Source organism: Nomascus leucogenys, chromosome 3 (assembly GCF_006542625.1).
Source record: "Nomascus leucogenys isolate Asia chromosome 3, Asia_NLE_v1, whole genome shotgun sequence".
In the NCBI taxonomy this organism is placed as follows: Eukaryota; Metazoa; Chordata; class Mammalia; order Primates; family Hylobatidae; genus Nomascus; species Nomascus leucogenys.
In genome coordinates this window covers 135,444,838-135,461,187 of record NC_044383.1, presented here as the reverse complement: position 1 = coordinate 135,461,187, position 16,350 = coordinate 135,444,838, and the positions used below count along the sequence as shown (strand labels likewise).

Genomic DNA, 16,350 nt, shown 5'->3' with positions numbered 1-16,350 from the left:
TCTCGTTTGTGCTGTCTTTTGGAATTAATTGAAATCTTAATCCTCTGCTCTAATAGTTTCTTTTGAACTATGGAAATAGCAGCCCTGTAAGAAAATGTTTCTGAAGGGAATGCTGAAAATAGCTTAAACTTTTCTCTATAAAGTTTTTCCCGGTGAGCAATGCTTTCAACTGAAAATGTTCCCTTGTAATTATGCCTCTGTCTGTATTTGTGCTTTTCTTTTGCTTGACTTCCATTCTGTTTATTCAGCAGTTCAGGGCCATGCCACAGTGATCAGCTGACCGAAGGACAGCCTCGTGATGTGCTTAGAAAGCAAGAAAGTGGAGCCCAAATAAAGAAACCAGACTCGCGGCTTCCCTCCCAACACAGCAGTTAACGTGGAGAGGAATGATCTTTTTGAGATGCCCTCCACTCTCCTTTCCCTATTAAAGATGGGCGGAGGAGTGGGGGAGAGAGAGAGAGATCAGATGATCAGATTTAGGAATCCATCCAACCTAAAAAAAAGAAAAAAGAAATCATCAGATGCGGCTGAGGTACCACAACTGCAAGACGCTGCTAGTGCAGTATCTGGAGCAGAAGCCACTGGCCTTCGGGCAGTCGTGGCCCAAAGCTGTTACTTCCCATTTCCCTTTCCACCCCACCTCAACAACAGCGGCAACATCACAGGCAAAATCAGTACCGAGTGCTTAAAAGCTATTTTTTTTTTTTTTTTTTTTTTTTTTTTTTAGCATTTAGCAACATCCCTTGACTAATGAGTTTCTTTATTATATCACAAAAAGCAGAAGCCAGGAAAGCATTAAGGTTTTAGGCGTATAGTTTTTAAGTAACGTTCCCTTGCATTTATTTTTTATTTGTTTATTATTGAGACAGGGTCTCAGTCTGTCACTCAGGCTGGAGTGCAGTGGCATGATCATGGCTCACTGCAGCCTCAAACTCCCAGGCTCAAGGGATCCTCCCACGTTCAGCCTCCTGAGCAGCTGGGATGACAGGTGCACCACCACACCTGGCTAATTTTTTTTTTTTTTTTTACAGACAGGGTGCTGCTCACACTGGTCTCAAACTCCTGGCCTCAAGCAATCCTCCCTCCTTGGCCTCTCAGTGTTGCGATTATAGGCATAAGCCAACACACCTGCCTCCCTCTCATTTCAGAATTTTATTTATTCTTCTGGATTTGAGCACATGCTACTAAAGAGGGAGTCTACAATGAAAATAAAGCAAGACCACTCTCAAAGCACATGGCAGCACATGCAGCAGGGTCTTCAGTGCGCAGAAGGCCTCACAGCTAGTCCAGGCCCAGGGGAGCCAGGACGGTAGGTGAACACAGGGTTCTTTGTGTCTTATTCACTGCGGTATCCCCAGAACCCAGGCCATGCTTGGCACATGGGACAGCACTCTGAGTGAAGCGAATAAAAATAAGATTTCTAAATCAAGGCTTAACTCTGGAAAGCAGAGGTGTCTGATAGTTGTCTGGGATTTGTTAGGCAGCATAAGATGCTACATAGTGAATGTGACGAGTTAGTTTTATATAAAAGAGAATCACTGGACATACAGTCAGTCAGCCCTCTGGATCTGCGGGTTCTGCATCTGTGGATCAAACATATTAGGAAGACAAACATATTAGGAAAAAAATACAATAATAGAAAAAAAGCTGGGTGTGGTGACTCACGCCTGTAATTCCAGCACTTTGGGGGAGGCTGAGGTGGGAGGATTGCTTGAGGCCAGGAGTTCGAGACCAGCCAGGGCAGCACAGGGAGACTGCACCACTGCAAAATATTAAAAAAATTAGCTGGTGTGGTAGCATGCACCTGTGGTCCCAGCTACTTGGGAGGCTGAGGTGGGAGGATCACTTGAGCTGGGGAAATCGAAGCTGCAGGGAGCCATGATCATGCTACTGCACTGCAGCCCGGGTGACAGAGCAAGACCCCATCTCACAAAACAAAACAAATAAAGATCAATACAGTATAACAACTATTTACAGAGCACTTCCATTGTATTAGGTATTCTAGATAGTCTAGAGCTGAATTAAAGGCAAGGGAGGATGGGCATAGGTTGTATGCAAATACACCACCATTTTATATCAGGAACTTGAGCATCCGAGGGTTTGGTATCCACGGAGGTCCTAGAGAAAAACCTCTGTGGATTCCGAGGGATGAGTGAATATTTTAATGGAAAAGATACTTGAAAATAGAACTAGAGGTGGGCAGCTCCCTGGAGAACATCTCTTTAATCCAAGCTGTGAGGAGGCCAGAGGCCATGCCTGCAGGACGTCCATCCCTGACGCTGGTGTCCCTTTATCGACTATCAAATGGTGGTTGCATGGGAGTGTGGGCACCATTAGGACAAGGCAGCTCTTTTCTACCTCAAAAGAGTGATCCTCAGCAAGGACCGGAAGACCAAAGTACCAGGATGGCACGGATCTTGGTGTACATATGGCAACATTCACTTGGACACTGTCAGTGGGTCACACTGAGCTCCCTGGGAGAAAATGATGACAACACAATGCTAACACCGGGTGACCACAGGCAGTTATCTTTCTTAGCATTAACTCAGTAGTGTTATGGTTGGAGAAGAAAACCATGCAGATATGTGGTGATATATTATAGAGGAATTGGCATATATGTTACTAGTATAAAGTGAGTTTTAAATAAAACCGAAGTTAGCAACAGTATGGGTAATGGAAACTATCACACAGGAGGGCGTCTCATAGCTCTGGCTTTAGATACGACGAGGTTCTGTTTCACATCTGATCATTACTAAGGGAGCACCTCGTGGGTAGCTTGTTTTGTGTTCTGCTTTTCCCCTCGTTTGTCTTTCTCATGGAGGTAAACACAGTAAATGTTTCTTCTCCTAAAGATTTTTAAAAACATTATTTTTATTAATTTTTTTGAGACAGGGTCTCACTCTGTCGCCCAGGCTGGAGTGCAATGGTGCAATCTCAGCTCACTGCAGCCTTGACCTCCCTGTTCTTAAGCAATCCTCCTGCCTAAGCCTCCTGAGTAGCTGGGACTACAGCTGTCAGGTACACCATGCCTGGCTAATTTTTTTTTCTTTTCTTTCTTTTTTTTTTGTAGAGATGAGGTCCCACTATATGGCCCAGGCTGGTATTTGTTCCTTTTTACTGCTGAGTAGCATTCCAGTCTGTAGACACACCAGCATCTGTTTCTCCATCCACTATTGATGAACATTTGGGTGGTTTCCAGTTTTTGGCCACTATGAATAAAGCTTCTCTCAACATTTAAGTCTTTATATGGACTTATTTCTTCATTCCTCTTGGGGAGATTATCCCCAAACTTTTCATGGCTAATTTTTGCCCATTTCATTAAGTACACTCTTACTTGTCCTCCACAGAATGTATATTTTCCATCTTATCTTCTCCAGCTTTTAGCCAAACAAGGTTACCTGCAGATCCCTATACCACCCCTAGAGTTTCTAAACTCCACCGTGGCTCACACTGTTTCCTGTGTCTGGAATGTCTCCCCCTCTGTCAGAGTCTCACCCACCATTTCAGTCTCATTTCAAAAGCCTCGTTTTCATTAATTGTCCCTGACTCAACCACAAGAAATTGTCTCTCTTCACTGAACTTTGTAGCTTTTTGTACAGCACCTGTCCACAGTTAATCTCATTATTAATAAGTGGTAGTTACATTCTATAAAGTCTCCACAAACACTGATTTAGCAAAGAGCGAACAGTGACTTGCTCCTAGGGGAAATGCAGGGTTAGGTTCCTACGAGTCTCTGCCCACGATATTTTCACCAGCCCATCAATACATGACCTTGTTTTACGTGTTTCTGTTTAAAGACACTTTATTCATGAACATTGAACTCATAACCAACAGGGCTACAACTTGCGCATGAACAAAGCTCTATAACACGTGTATTTTCTCGCTAAGGCCCATCCTGGCATTCTTGGGCTTAGAACAGTTGACAGCATTTCAGCACAATGTTGAGGGCATTTTAAACGGCAAAATCACCAATACAAATGCAAAAAACATATCCCTAAATAGACTGCAGAAAGGACACTTGGTTCACAGTACAGGAGCTGACACAAGAGGCAGACTGTTGTGTGGCTTGACCTGAGATGGGAATATGAGCATTGGGTGACTCAAGTTTGTCACTGTTCTACCCATGTCTGCAAAAGACTATGAAAGTGCCATGACCATTTTTAGTGAATAGGGAAATTCACAAACGAATCCACAGACAATGATTGACTGTACTTGCATGCTTATTTCTCCTTTATAAGCTCTAAGGTGGTGACTGTCTCTCATGTCATCAAACACACTGCCTGACCTATGGCAGGAATGTGATACTGAAAAGCATTTGGGGAAAATCATAGAAAAATTAAGCTAGACCCTGTCATCAAATTTATAACGTAACATAAAATTTGTTGCCCACCTACTATGTGCCAGATCTAAGCTGGAAGCAGGGCATAAAGCAGTGAAGAAAATGAGAGAATGCGGATAAGATTATGAAGACTAGCAAAAGGAAGAAGTAGCAAAGTCAAAATGTGAAATTTTTGAAATATAAAGATGATTCTGCAGATTGAGAACTGATAAATTACTATCGCTACCTTAGAACAAACTGGAATCAAAAGGACAAAATGACAGTTGGCCTAAGGTTTTCAGTGAGTACTACTTATTCTTTACTTGTTTCCAAATTTGGGAGCCCCTTGTTTCTTGTAATGTGAAGCCAGTAGTTACCTGTTAACTGTTAGCATATTAATAATAAACAGTAGAGGCCAGGCACAGTGGCTCACGCCTGTAATCCCAGCACTTTGGGAGGCTGAGGCGGGCGGATCACCTAAGGTCAGGTGTTCAAGATCAGCCTGGCCAACATGGTGAAACCCCGTCTCTACTAAAATACAAAAATTAGCTGGGCATGATGGCAGGTGCCTGTAATCCCAGCTACTCAAGAGGCTGAGACGGGAGAATCGCTTGAACCCAGAAGACAGTGGTTGCAGTGAGCTGAGATCGTGCCACTGCACTCCAGCCTGGGTGGCTGAGCTAGACTCTGTCTCAAAACAAAAACAAAACAAAACATAACAAACAGTAGAAAAGAAAGAGATTGTGGTTAATAAAGCAATACAGGTGGAAGTTTAAAAATCTTTGCTGTGTGTTTTTGTCATTTGATATTGAATATAATCATGTTTTGAGATACTTCATAACAAAAATCACCCATTATCATTCACTGGAATGGAAATTGCATATATTGCTTCTCATTCATTACCTTGGCAGAGCTTGGTTGTCTGGGTTAGCAAATTGGTGTTCTAAGATGTGTATGCTGTTTTATTACAAGAAGAATTTGGCAGTTCAGCAAAAGGGCATGTGAAAGACTTCTGTTAAAAACCAAAAGGTAGTAGTTAAGACTTCAATTCAGATGAATAAAATGTGGGCTTGTTTCATGTCACTCACTCTCAGGCAATGTGTTGGCCATCAGATCCAATGGAGTTTAACCAGTGAGAGTCCCTGCTCTCCACTGCTCATCCTTTAGTCAGAAGCCTGTCTCTTCACCTTTCTTGGGAAAGAAGAAGACAGGATTTTTACATACTTTGCATTTAATTTTCTTCTTTCTTTCCTTTTCTCTTGACCAGTATTCTCCAGAAAAATATTCTCCCATGTCCCTCTGCTTCATTTTTGAGGAAAAAAAAAAGGACATTCATTATGTCTAAGAAGAAGCCACTCAAACACTTAGGTCCAGGAAAAAGCAAACTTTAAAATTTGAAGTAAAGTTGGATGTAACAGAGGCCTCAAGTTGAAATGCCAATTTCTGAATTTTCCAGAATATCCACAAAGATCTCTACTTCTTCATCCCCCTCTGGGACCACACAGAAGATACCAGAAACATTATTTTTGAGTTTCATTGTTACATTTATCTATCCCAATAGTATGACTGTGCCTTATTTCAGTTTTCCAAATGCAAAGCGTTCCAGCTAATTAGTGGGCTGGCCTGGGAACCTACTGCTTCTAATACTAGTTCTAGGGGAAAATACATACTACATTAAAAATGGCTGTAACCATTGGTTAACTTGAATAAATGTTAGAAATTAACTTGGCCTTCATGTTAAGAGTCATTATCATCAAGTCTGGGTGCGGTGGGGCACGATTGTAGTCCCAGCCACTTGGGAGGCTGAGGTGGGAGAATAGCTTGAGCCTAGGAGTTCAAGTCCAGGATGGGCAACATAGTGATACCCTATCTTAAATAAAAAAAGAATCGTCATCAACTACTGACCTTTTGCCATGTATGAAGGTATTTGCTATGGGGACACAAAGACACACCTGTCCTAACAGTCATACCTTGGAGATATTGCAGGTTTGGTTCCAGACCACCATAATAAGGTGAGTATCACAATACAGTCAGTCACATGAATTTTTTGGTTTCCCAGTGCACATAAAATTGTTTACACTATTCTGCAGCCTATTAAGTGTGCAATAGCATTATGTCTAAAAACAAAATGTACATTCCTTAATTAAAAATACTTTATTGCTAAGAAATGTTAACAATCATCTGAGCCTTCAGCAAGTCATAATCTTCTTGCTGGTGGAGGGTCTTGATGGCTGCTGATCGATCAGGGTGATGGCTACTGACTGATCAGGGTGGTGGCTGCTGAAGGATGGGGTGACTGGGGCAATTTCTTAAAATAAGACAACAATGAAGCTTGCTGCATCGACTGACTCTTTCATGAAAGATTTCTCTGTAGAATGTGGTGCTGTTTGGTAGCATTTTTACCCACAGTAACGTGGAATCAATCCTCTCAAACCCTGTGGCTGCTTATCAACTAAGTTTATGTAATATCCTAAATCCTTTGTTGTCATTTCAATAATGTTCACAGCATCTTCTCCAGGAGGAGATTCCATTTCAAGATACCACTTTTTCTTGTCCATAAACACCAACTCCTTATTTGTTCAAGTTTGATCATGAGAGTGCAGCAATTCAGTCCCATCTTCATGCTCCACTGTTAATTCTAGTTCTCTTGCTACTTCCACATTTGCGGTGACAAGTCTTGAACTCCTCAAAGTCATCCACGAGGGTTGAAATCAACTTCTTTCAAACTCCTATTAGTGTTGATATTTTGACCTCCTCCCATGAATCACGAATGTTCTTAATGTCATCTAAAATGGTGAATTCTTTCCAAGTTTTCAGTTTTCTCTACCCAGATCCATTAGAGGAATCACTATCAATGGCAGCTATAGCCTTATGAAATGTATTTCTTAAGTGATAAGACTTCAAAGTCTAAATTATTCCTTCATCCACAGGCTGCAAAATGGATATATTAGCAGGCATGAAAACAGTAATCTCCTTGTACATCTCCATCAGAGCTCTTGGGTGACCAAGTGCATTGTCAATGAACAGTAATATTTTGAAAGAAATCTTTTTTTTTTTTCCTGAGCAGTAAGTCTCAACAGTGGGCTTAAAATATTCAGTAAACCATGCTATAAACAGATGTGCTGCCATCCAGGCTCTGTTGTTTCATTTCTAGAGCACAGACAGCGTATATTTAGCATAACTCTTAAGAGCCCTAGGATTTTTGGAATGGTCAATGTGCATTGGCTTCAACTTGAAGTCACCAGCTGCATTAGCCCCTAACAAGACAGTCAGCCTGTCCTTTGAAGCCAGGCATTGATCTCTCTTCTCTATCTATGAAAGTCCTGGATGGCATCTCGACGCCTTCTTCCACTTGAAGGCTGTTTCATCTACATGGAAAATCCGTTTCATGTAGCCACATTATCTTAGTTTGATCTTCTGGATAACTTGATGCAGCTTCTATATTGACACTTACTGCTTCACGTGGCACTTTTATGATGATGGCTTCTTTCTGTAAATCTCATGAACCAACTTCTGTTATTGTCAAACTTTTCTTCTGCAGCTTCCTCACTTCTCTCATAGAATTGAAGAGAGTTAAGGCCTTCCTCTGGATTAAGCCTTGGCCTAAGGGAATGTTGTGGCTGGTTTGACTTTCTATCCAGACGATTAAAACTCTTCGTATCAGCAATAGGCTGCTTCACTTTCTTATTACTTGTGTTCACTGAAGTAGCACTACTAATTTCCTTTGAGAACTTTCCCTTTGTATTCATAACATGGCTGTTCGGTGCAAGAGGACTAGCTTTCAGGCTATCTTGGCTTTCAACATGCCTTCCACACCAAGCTTAACCATTTCTAGTTTTTTATTTAATGTGAGAGATGTGTGACTTTTCCTTTCACTTAAGGTTAGAAGCCACTGTAGGGTTAATTGGCCTAATTTCAATATTGTTGTGTCTCAGGGAATAGGAGGCCCAAGAAGAGGGAGAAAGATGGGAATGACTGGTTGGCGAACAGTCAGAACGCACACATTGGCTGGGTGCGGTGGCTCACACCTGTAATCCCAGCACTTTGGGAGGCTGAGGCGGGCGGATCATGAGGTCAGGAGATCAAGACCATCCTGGCTAACACAGTGAAACCCTGTCTCTACTAAAAATACAAAAACTCAGCCGGGCGTGGTGGCATATGTCTGTAATCCCAGCTACTTGGGAGGCCAAGGCAGGAGAATCACTGGAACCCAGGAGACGGAGGTTGCAGTGCTCCGAGATTGCACCACTGCACTCCAGCCTGGCAACAGAGACTCCATCTCAAAAACAAACAAAACCACACACACACACAGACACACAAAACCATATATTTTCAAGTATCGGTTAAGTCTCACACAGACATGGTTCAAACATCACTTAAGCCTTAGATGGATATGCTTCATGGTGCCCCAAAACAATTACAACATCAAAGATCACGGATCACAAATCATAACGAATATAATAGTAATGAGAGTTTGAAATATTGTGAGACTCATCAAAACATAATACAAAAGACACAGAAGTACATGCTGTTGAAAAAAATGGCACCAATACATTTGCTTAATGCAGGGTTACCACAAGCCTTCAATCTGTAAAAAACACACCTGTGAGGTGCAATAAAGTGACACACAATAAAATAATGTATGTCTGTATCTAAGTGGAGAGGTCAAAGTAGCAATGAATGCCAAGTAGGCAGAAAATATAGCAAGTGCTATGAGAAAAGGTGCAGTTCGGAAAGGCCTCATGATGGTGACCCTTGATCTGATGACTGGAAAGTTAAATTTAAGTACAGAGACAAGGCAAATGGCATGGACAAAAGTACACTGGTGGGGATGTGCAAGGCCTATCAAGGGAAGTGATTAGACCAATTTAGTTGTAAGAGAACTCTGTTGGAAAGTAATGATCCTGAAGAGACGGGTAAGGAACAAACAAGTCTTACAAGTAAGCCCAATGAACAATGGGGAAATAATAAAGATTTCTGAACAGGACTGTGTGGGCATAGTGTTATTTCTGTAATATACTGTAATCTAGCTGCAGTGTGCAAGGAAAGAGTAAGAACTTGGAATCAGTTAGGTCACAGTGTGAAAGGGACGAAATCTACCAACAATCCATGGATGAGTTCAAAGGTGAAAATTAAAAAAAAAAAAAAAAAAATATATATATATATATATATATAATCTGGAGCCAGGTGCAGTGGCATGCATCTGTAGTCCCAGCTACTTGGAAGGCCATGGTGGGAGGATAGCTTGAACTCAGGAAGAGGCCAGCCCAGGTAACACAGCAAGACCTTGTCTCTAAAGAACAAAACCAAAAACCACTGGAAAGCATTTCCATGGTGAAGATACTGCAGTCGTTGTTCACGGCTATGAGGACGAGTAAACACTTCTGGAATAAGATCAGTAAGGTGTATTGGTTCTGCATCACGTCAGAGGAAGGTTGCCCTCAGAAGAGGAAGAACGGAGTAAAGAAGGGAATCCGTGAAGAGGGAGGCACTAGAGAGAAGTGTGCTTTGGGTCCATTTTAGGCTTAAAACAAATATGCAGACATGCAAACACTAGAGTAAGTTCTTTAAGTGTTTTTCCTGGAGAAATAATTTGTTATACTCCATCATAAAATGTACATTCTTTAGAGAGCTGAACATATAATAGAAATATAAACATACCCGATCTTCAGGTCAGCCTTCCAAAGTTTTATAATATTTGCAAAGCTACCAACCTTTGACATTAAGAGGGAAAAATTCAATCTCAGTGATTGAAACATCAAATTCTGATCCATTGAGATGTCCCTAGACCAATTCAGATAAATAGCAAACTTACCTGTTAATACTGTTGAGAGAAAAATACTTCAAAACCCATTTATGTAAAAACACGACCCACTTTTAGGACAATGCAGTTCCTATTCAGAGAGAAGGGGTTGGCTCAGATAATAGTTTCACATTAATCCTTACAACACTCCTGTGAGGTGGGTTTAGCATTAATCTAATTACCTTCGTTCGACAACGAGAGGCAATACAAGCAACGAACTGTCCCAGGATTAGAGTAAATCTAATGAAGACATCTGAAATCACAGCATTTTGGGAGGCTGTGAGCCGATCACTTGAGGTTGGGAGTTCGAGGCCAGCCTGGCCAACATGTCAAAACCCTGTCTCTACTAAAAATACAAAAAAATTAGCCAGGAGTGATGGCGTGTGCCTGTAAACTCAGCTACTGGGGAGGCTGAGGCAGGAGAATCACTTGAACCTGGGAGGCAGAGGTTGCAGCGAGCCGAGATTGCTCCACTGGACTACAGCCTGGGTGATAGAGTTAAACTCTGTCTCACCCCCGCCCCCCCCCAAAAAAAGTTGAGAGGTCATAACAAATACAAAAACTACACTACAAAATTGTTTTCTTAGGCCTTTTCTCTCAGTTGTCTAATTGTATTTTCAGATGGAAGCAATACAAATTAAAAAGCAGCTGAGCCATTTCAAGTAAAATGGATATAAAGTTGTAGCACCAAAAAAGCTGAAGCCAAAAATATATTCATTTGCCATACAGGAATAGTACTTTGTGATGTTATATGGGAAGCTATGCCGATACCCAGCATACAGATAATAAATCTAGAGTAGTCTCTGGTGCCACTACATTATTTTCTAGGGCAATATGGCCAACTTCCATTACTCATGGGCTGAATATTTTACCTTTTGTTTTTTTTTTGAGACAGAGTTGTGCTCTGTTGCCCAGGCTGGAGTGCAGTGGTGCGATCTTGGCTCACTGCAACCTCTACCTCCTGGGTTCAAGTGATTCTCATGGCTCAGCCTCTGGAGAATCTGGGACTACAGGCATGTGCTGCCACGCCCGTCTAATTTTTGTATTTTTAGTAGATGAGGTTTCCCCATTTTGGCCAGGCTGGTCTCAAACTCCTGGCCTCAAGTGATCCACCCACCTTGGCCTCCCAAAGTGCTGGGATTACAGGTGTGAGCCACTGTGCCCAGTCTGAATATTTTATCTTATACTGTTTACCTCTTAAATCTAGCCCTGCTCACTAGAATTGCCTGTCAACATTACATTGGGATAGAGAAAACTGGTGACCCATCAGCTAGTTTTGCTATTTATAGCTGCTTTGATTAAATAGGTTTAAAGCTAACAAGTAGTTTTGGACTACCTGTGGAGCTGATTTTCTGCATAACTTCCCCAATATAAAGTTAATTAATATTAGACCAAAGATGACACAAGATTTTAAAAGAAAAATAAAATTTCAATTTTTTTCCTACAAATGTCTGCAATGTAACACATCTTTGTCTAATGTATTAGTTGTCACAGGAGACATTTGGCTGACAATTTAATATAAAAATTTTCCTGAGAAGTCTAGTTTACATGAACTGCCAATTCCTCTACCCCCGAACCCCTTTAAACATACAGATAAAGGATAATTTGTGTCAAAAAAATACTTAGAAGTCCATCTTTCGATTGGAGGTTCTTACACTTGTAATTCTGTTTTAGGGCAATAAAGTTCCCAAAAGTGGTCTCCAGATGCCCAACAGGTCCAGTCCTCATATTCATGGGCAAAGAGTATTTCCCTTCTACTAAGTTTAAAAGACCACTCAAGGCAGATCTTTCTACAACTGCATCATGGGGAGATCAGCAAATACTACTTTGTTCTTTTCAGGCTGAGAAAAACACCTGAGTTTTCGTAATTTTTTGAAAACTGTAAATATAAAAGTTCTCTTCAAGAGAAGCACCACCATCCTCATGACCTGCATTACACATCAAGGGACAGAACAAATATTAACTAAATGTTTACTTCAGGTTAAATGGTCCAATAAATCACATTTGTCTTTAACAATGGGGTAAATCTTGAAAAATCCAAAGGAAATAAAAGGGAAAACTATCACAAACTATGAAAAAAGAAGTCTAGGGAAATTGATAAAAACAGTCCAAGAAATGCAGCTGAATGTCATAATGTCACAAGGAGACTCTAGAGAAGTTTTCCCTGATTTCCATTAATGCTTAAATGATCTGCTGATGTATAAATTATCTCCTGTCCCACAAACTGAAAACAAGTCACAAAATCCACATTAGAATATAAGTTTTTTAATTTTTATAAATAACTTATCTGTTACAAAGATAGTTTACCCAGCTAAATCACAAAACCATCAACTCAAGATATCCAAATTACGTTTTATTAATAAAACAAGTAAAAACTGATTTATCAATCTTCACATAGAACTGCAGATGAAGCTGAAAAACAAGGCCTATTTTAAAAATAAATTGCATCAAACGTAAGGGCTTTGGGTTTATGGTTTAATTACCTAGGATTGTCTTATTTCTTCCCATATACAAAATGCAAAGCCTGAACGTTAAGGCTCTGACATTCATAGAGATCAACTGTAATAATCCCACTTAAAACACAGCCACTTGCAAACATTTACAGTGGGTGATAGTCTATATTATCTTCCACCCTTTGCTCTATTTCAGCACTTCCCTTAGCCCCATTCTAAGCACTCATATAATTTCATAATTCTGTCTTTTTAAATGCATACTGTTATTTCTTTTTCTTGATTTCATTTAGTTATATACATTCCTGATCATCTGAATATTTATTTTCCTTACAAAAATATATCATCAAAATAAAGAGATGCTTGAGGTTGCTTCAGTGTTCAAGTTTGCTTGTTTTTCTTTTTTTCCAGCTTTTCTTCAGTTGTCCTAAATATGGCTAGCCTTGTTTTATAAATACACGATACTGTCACCAAGTCAGGATTAGAAATGGACTGCCCCAACAGTAAAGCATTTAAACTTCTCTCCAAAAAAAGGGCTGTAGGTACTGCTGCTGTTGCTGGTTTTGAGACTGTACTTTCCCAATAACAATCGCTTGTGCAAGTTCTGTGGGACACCAAGCAGATGAAGCTTAACCTTGTTGTTCTGTCAGTGGGTTAAAAATATCTTTTAAGCTTCCCTGTGGAAGACAAAACACTGTGTTGTGTCACCCACTGCTCAAGTCAATATTTAATGTGACCTACAGACATCACTTCTGTAATATCATCTGCAATTCACTGTGCAGCATCTGCCTGTCTTCACACAACATTGGAACTCATGAGGGCAAAGTACAGAATAAGTAGAGGAAAGTTATTCTGTGCATAGTTTCATCTCATTAATGCTTTTTTATTTTAAGGCATTGCTCCTCTCAGGTAAGGCTTAAAAAGGGACATGATCGTGCTTAATTACTAAAAGGAAAAAAGAAAATTAGTTAACAAAAGGCTATTACACTATACATATAGAAATATAAGAAAATAATCAAGAAGAAAAATCACTTAAAGCAGACTCAAGAGATCTGTACAGTAGGAAAAGCTTTGGGGTATTTCACTGCACATTTGTACAGACAATGCATGCTGCTTTCCTTTGCATCTTTAGCCCCTAGATGCTGGCTTCACAGAGTGCAGACATGTTCAGGGAAGACAAAGACAAGGCCAAGAGTACCACAGATTTCTGAAGTTCTTCCCCTATCCAATGGCACTATGCGGCAGCAAACAGTTCTTAAATAGTTAAACCTTGTTCCTTTTCTTCGTGTATGTAGTGTTTCACTGAAAGCTTTACAAATAAAACAAGCTATCATTCTATTCCTTCCTCCTGTCAAAATTCAGTAGTGACATGAGAGGAAAAAGGTATTGGGAACACCTAGGTGTTAACATATTGAGAATTATCCATAATGGGACACTGGTAACACTGTACACAGTTAGGCAGTGGACAACCAAGTCTTTCAGCAGATTACTTTTCATGTGATGAATTTCAACTGCTCATGACATTATACTGAGGTATTATTAGCTCTGTGGGCTGACATTTAACATTAGCACAACACCATCTTCTCACACCTTCAATTTGACAAAATCCTATGTAGCAGTGAAACTTTTTCCCGATGACAGACTAGTTTCTTGAACTTTAGATGTGGTTTTAGAGAAGATACAGGGCCATTTGGCTCAGAAATGCCTTGGCATCTCACACTGTTCACAGCGAATTAAGGCTGGATGGTTCAAAAAAGTACAGGCAGTACAATTCCACTGAGCTCCCTCATCATCTTCTGTGTCTTGAGTCTTTGGTGTTTTGATGATGGACCTTTGATCTGTAAGAAAGAAAAAAATTATTTTATAAGTAAAAAATCACAAAGTCTAAAAAATTACAGGCAACTTAAAACACCATTTGTGGTGCACAGCCTGAAGCAGCTTGCTCCCCAAATGAAGCATCTAGCTGACACTGACACACATGGTTGATCGCTACCAACCTCTATCTAGTTGGCACTTCTCCCTCTGGGAAATACAACATGAACATGATGTAATCACCTCCAATCTCCTTAAAGGAGAAAACAGCATCATTACCTACAATTTATAGTAGAATAAAGGGTATCTAATAGCAAAGATTCCCATAATACCACTCAAGATTGTAAAAAGCTGTCCTACTGCAAAACAATACTGTCAGTGTACGTAAGTCTCATTAGAGTTTTGTTTCCCACTGCAGTAGTATTTATATTTGTTTTCTACCAGAAAGGGCAGTTTTTTTGTTAATTCATGTTCTCTATCTGCCAAAAATGTAAGCCTTGGATGACACAAATAAAATATAAACTAGTATCTAACGTCTTATTCATAGACTCTGGAGAAGTAAATCTATGTAAAAATTTTACCATACTTTATTTTTAAAAATCACATTTGGTATGGTAGAGTAGAAAGAACACTAGAATTGAGAGTTGTGAGAATGGAGTTCTGTTCCAGGCTCTGCTACTAATTCCTGAATATTTTGCTCTGTGATCTCAGATAAATCATATACATTCTAGTCTCTTTGTTTCTTACTTATAAAGTAAAGGTTACTGGAACTCTAAGAGACCAATGTTCTAGAATGTTTATATGGATAGTGGTATCTTAAACACAGAGAATAATTATATTCCTCAAAGGTTATCTCTAACAAGCAATTACATTTATAAAACTACTTTAAAAAATGTGGGTCCCATAATGAAATTAGAACAGTATTCCTACAAATTAATTTTGGGAGGTTTAAAGTAAAAGGAGCATGCATTGTTGAATTTTTCCTGTCAAGGTTATTAATTTGAAGAATCAAACCTATGTTAAAACAATGTATATTAATATGCAAATTCCACCTACCCTACTGATAACTTTTCTATTTTAAAAGAGAGACTACTGTAACAAGTAGATAAAAATATGTAAGTCAAATTTTACGACAAATTTTAAATAATAAAGTGATATTTGGTACTTTGTACCCCTTTAGCAGCACCTTGCTTACTCATTATACAGAAATTTTCTTGCTAAGTCCTCAACTTTAGGTGTTGGCTTTCCATTGTCACAATTTTTGCCACATGCACAACCAACTTGAATGGTGTTTATACAGTATTTTCCCCAAACTGAATAATTTTAAAACAAACATTGAATTAAGTCTTATCCTAAGTAAAAATACCTAAAAAAAATCAAGGGTCTGACAATACCAGTTACTACGCCCTGAAACAACTGAAAAGAAATACAGTTTAAAAAACTTTGACTTTTTACCATGTAAAATCATTTCACATTCCACATCTGGGAAACATTTTCTAGAATAATTGTTTTAATCTGGGGATCCATCCTACTTACTAGAATTTTGGTCTCAGGCATTAGAAAACATTTTCACCTGACACGTTTTTAGTAAAACCTTGTTGATTCTGTTTAACTGCAAAGGTTAAAATTTTAGGAAGAGTGACCATAAGGAAGTACCTTTTTACACTTCAATGTATTATTAAATGCCAGCATCTTTTTGATTATTTAAGTAATATCTAAGGCAATCAATAAAGGATCTATAAAATTTTTTTTTAATGAAAAATCTCCAGTGGTTTTTTTATAATCTCACTTGGTACTTAGAATTATGATTTTTTTTTTAACTAGAGGTGTTCAGAAACTAAATAACCAAAATTGGAAAAAAGAGGAAATTAGATCACAAAGAATGGTCTAAACACATTTAATTTTAGCTGTTAAAAAAATCTCTACATTGTGAAGCAGAACTGACTTCAAGGACTAAAGTTCTATTC

The 16,350-nt window shown here is 39.4% G+C and overlaps 1 protein-coding gene across 6 annotated transcripts in view; it reads right to left on the bottom strand.

The window, feature by feature from the left end:
* Positions 1 to 12,370: 12,370 nt before the first annotated feature.
* TAB2 (TGF-beta activated kinase 1 (MAP3K7) binding protein 2) overlaps positions 12,371 to 16,350 on the bottom strand; it is a 93,961-nt gene continuing 89,981 nt past the window's right edge. For all 6 annotated transcript variants that reach the window (XM_030809814.1, XM_030809817.1, XM_030809816.1 and 3 more), the window contains one exon: positions 12,371 to 14,409. In XM_030809814.1, the coding sequence (XP_030665674.1) occupies positions 14,267 to 14,409 (143 nt within the window). In that variant the 3' untranslated portion in view covers positions 12,371 to 14,266. The remainder of the gene's footprint in view (positions 14,410 to 16,350) is intronic.